Genomic DNA, 7,822 nt, shown 5'->3' with positions numbered 1-7,822 from the left:
TCAGCACCACTGTCATAGACGTGAGGAGGACTTGCGTGGATACAGATACTAGTGATGGACCTAATGATCCTTGCGAACCCGGTCAGACGAACCAGCGTAAGAGAGAAAAGAACCTCAACGGGCACAAGCCTGGAGTTAAATGGCCAAAAGCTTGTGAGAAAACTGCGTGGGACACAGCAAACACAGATCTCTGTTTTACTTTGGGAAGGTTAAATGGAACAGTTGAAAAGAAGCTGGATAAATTTGGGGACATCATCTACGCATATGGAAGCGAGAGGATTGGAATTGAAAAAAGGAAGGAAATAGTACAAACTATTCCTGGAAAGTCTAGACTGGAGCAGGAGATTGAATGCTTAGTTAGAGAAAGGAGGCAGTTGAGGAAGCAATGGAGAAAAGCAGAACAAAGTCAGAAGGAGGGACTCAATCTGTTACAAAGGGTCATAAAAGATAAGCTTGCAGCATTGCACAGAGCTGAGTACCTATGGAAACACTACAAAAAGAAAGAGCGCGCGAGAATGAACTTTCATAAACATCCATTCAAATCTGTAAAGATGATATTCACCAGTGAGAAAAATGGCACAATAAAATCATCTAAGTTTAAGAAGGAGAGCTATTTGGAGGAAACACATACAGATTCAAAAAGGCAGGAGCCTATGTCAATTCTTTCGATATCCCACCTATCAATCCACCCGAATACCAAATGGAGGACTGTGCACCTAAGTGGAAAGAAGTACAGCAAGCTGTGAAAAAAGCAAGGGCATCATCATCTCCAGGGCCTAACTGAGTTCCATAGAGTGTACAGGAGTGCTTCTGGAGTTCTACGAATCCTGTGGAAATTGATGAAAGTGGCAAGGGAGAACAGGGTGTACCAAGAGCATGGCGTTGAGCAGGTGGAGTCTTTATGCCAAAAGAAAAAGATTCTACAAGCATCGGTCAGTTTCGCTCTATTTCCCTATTAAAACGTAGAAGGCAAGATTTTCTTCAGCATTATTGCTCAGAGATTGTCAACCTACCTATTAAAGAACTGCTTCATTGACACCAGTACAAAAAGCAGGCATTCCAGGTTTCCCAGGATGCTTAGAACACATCAGCGTAATCTGGCAACATACGCAATCAGCAAAAAAGGAGAGGAAGGAGCTCTATGTGAAATTCCTGGATTTGGCTGATGTATATGGTTCAGTGCCACATGAACTTCTTTGTGCAGCATTTGATTTTTTCAGCATACCGATGACAATAACAAATTTAGTGAAAGCCTACTTTGGAGATTTGCAATTTAGTTTTTCAACTTCAGAATTCAGCATTAAATTGCAATGCCTAGAAGTTGGAATAATGGCAGGATGTACCATTTCTCCACTGGCTTTTATCATGGCAATGGAAGTCATTATTAGGGCATCAAAATGGGTAGTGGGAGGAGAGCGCTTGGCTTCTGGAATGCGACTACCACCAATTCTAGCATACATGGATGACATGACAACAATGACTACAACAGTAGCCTGCACTAATCTGTTATTGGGCAAATTAACCAATAACATTGACAGGGCATGAATGCAATTCAAGCCCACTAAATCAAGCAGCATCTCTATAATTAAAGGTAAAGTAGTAGATAAAAGGGTCTACATTAACAGTGTAGCAATACCAACAGTGTCTGAGAAGCCAGTGAAAAGTCTAGGGAGATGGTACGACAGGGATCTAAAGGACATAGTTCGTGTGGGGAAGTTAGACAACAAGCAGTGGAAGGGTTGAAGAGCATAGACAGCAGCGCTTTACCGGGCAAATTGAAACTCTGGTGCTTTCAGTTTGGTCTACTGCCAAGACTGTTGTCTCACCGTCAATGCAATTACCAAAGCTGTAAAGCTTTAAAAATGTTTGTCACACAGGAAATAAAACCACACTGCAGAGTATTCTTCCTAAACTCCAGGGGACTCGACACTGACCTATCATTTACATTATCTAGATGCATTGTAAACTTTGTGAAGTTCGAAATAAATAAACTTAAAAGATAGCTCTAAAAAGTCTATGTTTTCATTGAATATGTCTATGATAGTTTAAATGGTAATTCAGAAGGGTTTAATCAGAAGGGTTAAGTGTAGATTAACACTCTTAGTGAGTATCTTATAAGAAAGCTCCGGTATGTCTGCCTGTTGAGCAACAAGGAGAAAGGCAGAGCTTACCCATTACGTCTCGGACAAACTCTGGAGGAGCACGTGGGTTCCATTCCTTTGGTCTCTCTGGGATTGGTACAGGCTTATCCTACAAAAAAAGGATTTCAAAATGTATGCTTTATATACAAGGCTATCTAATTAAACAATTCTCTGTTTCAGAAAAGCATAATGTTTCATAGTGGTAGGAAAAAAAAACATTTTAAATGTCAGATATATAGAGGATACACCATGAACACTCACAGATAACTGTAATTATTCCAAGAATAAGAATAACCCACAAGCCCCCAAAGGATTCACATAACAAGTACACTGCATGGAAAAGAAAGTATGTTAAACCTGTACTTAACAGCTAATACTGTAGAAACACTTTCTATAGATCAAGCTCTGCTTCTGCTTAGTAACCTGGTCATTTGAAACAGTGTGATTTTCTCTGTTGTTGGATTTGAACGAATGCAAGATTGATTTTTATAAAAATCACTCAGGAGCAATCGAATATGAGAGACATTCAATGCTAGCAGATATTTCAACACTATATAAATTGATACATTTTGGGGGGTTCTACACCACTGGATCGTTCCAGAGACCCGGAGGGGATCAGTAAGGTGCACTGGTGTAGAAAAAACATTTTCGCCACTGCGGCTAATTTCAATTTTTGCCAAGTGTTCCTGTTCTGATTCAGTTTTAAATACAGCTATGGCCAAATGTTTTGCAGCAGATATTAACACTAGAATTTTAGATATTAAATAATATCCCTACAGTACAGACAGATATTAACACAAATACAGTACAGAGCGCCCGTGATGTATACTAATAATATCTATAGTGCCCGCACAGATATTAACACTATAATATCCCTACATACAGAGCGCCCGCACAGATATTAACACTATAATATCCCTACAGTACAGAGCGCCCGCACAGATATTAACACTAATAATATCCCTTACACAGATATTAACACTAATAATATCCCTATAAGGTACATCACAGAAACGACAAAATTAACACTAATAATATACAGTACAGAACAGTCTACCGGAAGCCTAATAATAACAGTACAGAGCGCCCGCACAGTATTTCATGTTAGAGTAGGAAATGTCACATATTAACACTAATTTTTGTACAGTAATATCCCTACAGTACAGAGCGCCCGCACAGATCCCTACAGTACAGAGCGCCCGCACAGATATTAACAAAACTACTAATAATATCCCTACAGTACAGAGCGCCCGCACAGATATAACACTAATAATATCCCTACAGTACAGAGCGCCCGCACAGATATTAACACTAATAATATCCCTACAGTACAGAGTTTCAGATTAACACTAATAATATACAGTACAGAGCAAAATGTATTAATTCTACAGAGCGCCCGCACATACAGTACAGAGCCCGTGCAGATATTAAACTAATAATATTACAGTACAGAGCGCCCGCCATAAGCTGTATACAGTACAGATGCCCGCACAGGTTTAACACTTAATATCCCTATTCATAGTACAGAGCGCCCGCACAGATATTAACACTAATAATATCCCTTCAGTACAGAGCGCCCGGATTGGGGCATAAATCCCGTACCATGATATTAACCCTATTAATATCCCTACAGTACAGAGCGCCCGCGCAGATATTAACACTAATAATATACAGTACAGAGTGTCCGCGCAAATACTAACACTAATAATATCCCTACAGTACAGAGCGCCCGCACAGATATTAACACTAATAATATCCCTACAGTACAGAGCGCCCGCACAGATATTAACACTAATAATATCCCTACAGTACAGAGCGCCCGCACAGATATTAACACTAATAATATCCCTACAGTACAGAGCGCCCGCACAGATATTAACACTAATAATATCCCTACAGTACAGAGCGCCCGCACAGATATTAACACTAATAATATCCCTACAGTACAGAGCGCCCGCACAGATATTAACACTAATAATATCCCTACAGTACAGAGCAGCCCGCACAGATATTAACACTAATAATATCCCTACAGTACAGAGCGCCCGCACAGATATTAACACTAATAATATCCCTACAGTACAGAGTGCCCGCACAGATATTAACACTAATAATATCCCTACAGTACAGAGCGCCCGCACAGATATTAACACTAATAATATCCCTACAGTACAGAGCGCCCGCACAGATATTAACACTAATAATATCCCTACAGTACAGAGCGCCCGCACAGATATTAACACTAATAATATCCCTACAGTACAGAGCGCCCGCACAGATATTAACACTAATAATATCCCTACAGTACAGAGCGCCCGCACAGATATTAACACTAATAATATCCCTACAGTACAGAGCGCCCGCACAGATATTAACACTAATAATATCCCTACAGTACAGAGCGCCCGCACATAATATTAACAGAGCGCCCGCTAATAATATCCCTACAGTACAGAGTGCCCGCACAGATATTAACACTAATAATATCCCTACAGTACAGAGCGCCCGCACAGATATTAACACTAATAATATCCCTACAGTACAGAGCGCCCGCACAGATATTAACACTAATAATATCCCTACAGTACAGAGCGCCCGCACAGATATTAACACTAATAATATCCCTACAGTACAGAGCGCCCGCACAGATATTAACACTAATAATATCCCTACAGTACAGAGCGCCCGCACAGATATTAACACTAATAATATCCCTACAGTACAGAGCGCCCGCACAGATATTAACACTAATAATATCCCTACAGTACAGAGCGCCCGCACAGATATTAACACTAATAATATCCCTACAGTACAGAGCGCCCGCACAGATATTAACACTAATAATATCCCTACAGTACAGAGCGCCCGCACAGATATTAACACTAATAATATCCCTACAGTACAGAGCGCCCGCACAGATATTAACACTAATAATATCCCTACAGTACAGAGCGCCCGCACAGATATTAACACTAATAATATCCCTACAGTACAGAGCGCCCGCACAGATATTAACACTAATAATATCCCTACAGTACAGAGCGCCCGCACAGATATTAACACTAATAATATCCCTACAGTACAGAGCGCCCGCACAGATATTAACACTAATAATATCCCTACAGTACAGAGCGCCCGCACAGATATTAACACTAATAATATCCCTACAGTACAGAGCGCCCGCACAGATATTAACACTAATAATATCCCTACAGTACAGAGCGCCCGCACAGATATTAACACTAATAATATCCCTACAGTACAGAGCGCCCGCACAGATATTAACACTAATAATATCCCTACAGTACAGAGCGCCCGCACAGATATTAACACTAATAATATCCCTACAGTACAGAGCGCCCGCACAGATATTAACACTAATAATATCCCTACAGTACAGAGTGCCCGCACAGATATTAACACTAATAATATCCCTACAGTACAGAGCGCCCGCACAGATATTAACACTAATAATATCCCTACAGTACAGAGCGCCCGCACAGATATTAACACTAATAATATCCCTACAGTACAGAGCGCCCGCACAGATATTAACACTAATAATATCCCTACAGTACAGAGCGCCCGCACAGATATTAACACTAATAATATCCCTACAGTACAGAGCGCCCGCACAGATATTAACACTAATAATATCCCTACAGTACAGAGCGCCCGCACAGATATTAACCCTATTAATACCCCTTGTACAGTACGCCTGGGCATCGCGCAGCATTAAAAAGAACATTTCGTATGTATCATGTTAATGGTAACAGTGCTGGACTGCAGGGTGCACGGCTGCTCTCTGCAATCCCATCGCCTGCCCCGTCACAGCACTCGAGCGGGAATTCAAATGTGACCTTCTTGTGTTGGATCCGTTTATCCACATAAACCTCTATGACACTTACAGGGTTTCTCATGAGTCTCTCCAACCTAAGCCGCTGCTCCTCCGCTGCAGTTTTGGCAATTACGAGCGGCTGCGGCTCTTTGGCCGCCGGTTTCCCAGGCCTGGCGCTGCCCTCCCTGGTCCCCGCCATCTTCCCTCCTTGTGCTGGGCCTCGTTTGCAGTCGCACATGCGCGGTAAGAGACTGGGATGTGCAGCCTCAATGCTGCAGGTGAAGGGAGCGAGCTCCCCCTGCCGATACCAAGCGATACTGCCATTGTAAGCGCTTCATTGCCATGACTTCTTATCACAAGTACTGCCAAAGCAATGACGGGTAAATTCCACCTTTACAGTTAACATTTAAAACATGTGGAAATGTTACATTAAATAAACAAAACGACACAGTATCCTTAAAACAAATCACAACAACAATAACAATAATAATAATGATATATGTAAGCAATAAAGGCACGACAGGGTGTGGGGTATGCTCTAATAACCAGCCAGCCGGGTGCGTTATAAGTCACCAGGCGAATCCGAGTGGCTTTGACCGCCCGGGCGTGTGGATATTAGAGTATATCCCGCACCCTGAAGTGCCTATTGCGCTTGTAAAATGGATCAACCAACATTACAAAAAAAAAACAAAAAAAAAACGTAAAAACATGTTTTAATTAACAAAAAACTATTTTTTTAAACATCATTTCGCCTCTGCCTGACCTTAGATAAAATAGTCCCTTAAAACATTTTAAAAAATGCATTAATTAAAAAATAATTTCAGATGTTGAATTGAACATTGCCATTGAAAGTGCAGTTTTGATTCGTTGCACTTCTTGGTTTATTCATTACATTTTAAAGTAAAATATTACTGCCTATTTTCATCATGGCCCAGCACAAATGAGTCTGCCTTTATATCACGCAGCACAAATAAGACAGCCTTTAAATCACGCAGAGCCTTCCTCACAAGACCTGCAATAGTATCAGCTGAGCGTGCGGTTTTTTATATCATCCTTTGTTATCCGGGGTAGTAACAGGAGGTATCCATACCAGGTTTGTGCTGCAGCTTCACAGTGGCGAGAAAGACGTTATTTGCATGGAATACCCGGTCACTTATCAAACTGACTTTGCAATTTACAGCTTGGTAATGTGGAGAACTACTGGGCCAGAGTTAAGAAACAATTTAAAACAATGCAGGGCACAGCAGAAGACACGATATCATCGTACCTGGACACATTTAAAAGGTATGGCAGGAACTGTCGAGATGAATTTCATAAATGTTCAGCATCAGATCACACAGCTGCGCAGGAGGTGGGTCTGGCAGCAGCAGGCAGGCATGCAGATGAACGGACAGCGTGAGCAACGGCAACAAAACATCCTTTAACACCAAAGTCTCTTTTAAAAGGGACCCACATCTTTTGTGAAAAGCTGAAAGTTTAAGAGATATTTTTAAGAAACAATTTATTTTCAAAATGGGATAGAACGCCGTACTTCAGGGAGAAGGAACAGAGCGATCAGAATGGCGAGTTTTTAATTTATTTGAATACTTTTGCTTTTTTTCACTACTTTAATTAATCAGGATGTCCGATTCAGATTCGTTCAGTATCTCGTGTACACTTCGGCGTCCCAAAAGTTCAACACGGTGAGCAAAATAATCTGTTATACAATGACATTAGAAATGGGTGTAGCAAAGGAGAAACCATACTAATTTCAACTTCCCCCCTATAAAATGGGAAAACCCGGTGGGTAGCACGAAGGATGAAATAGAAATGGTGGAAATGACAAATGACTGCTTTCTAACAC

At 41.2% G+C, this 7,822-nt stretch overlaps 1 protein-coding gene across 1 annotated transcript in view; it reads right to left on the bottom strand.

The window, feature by feature from the left end:
- The window catches only part of prkrip1 (PRKR interacting protein 1), an 18,058-nt gene extending 11,850 nt beyond the window's left edge, over positions 1-6,208 (bottom strand). Inside the window, exons 1-2 of the mRNA XM_041236622.1 lie at positions 6,050-6,208; positions 2,172-2,250 (exon numbers count right to left, since the gene is read on the bottom strand). Coding sequence (XP_041092556.1) covers positions 2,172-2,250; positions 6,050-6,178 — 208 coding nt within the window. The 5' untranslated portion in view covers positions 6,179-6,208. The remainder of the gene's footprint in view (positions 1-2,171; positions 2,251-6,049) is intronic.
- Between the last annotated feature and the right edge of the window lie 1,614 nt (positions 6,209-7,822).

This window comes from Polyodon spathula, chromosome 41 (genome assembly GCF_017654505.1).
Source record: "Polyodon spathula isolate WHYD16114869_AA chromosome 41, ASM1765450v1, whole genome shotgun sequence".
Taxonomy (NCBI): Eukaryota; Metazoa; Chordata; class Actinopteri; order Acipenseriformes; family Polyodontidae; genus Polyodon; species Polyodon spathula.
This window is presented reverse-complemented; position numbering and strand designations above follow the sequence as displayed.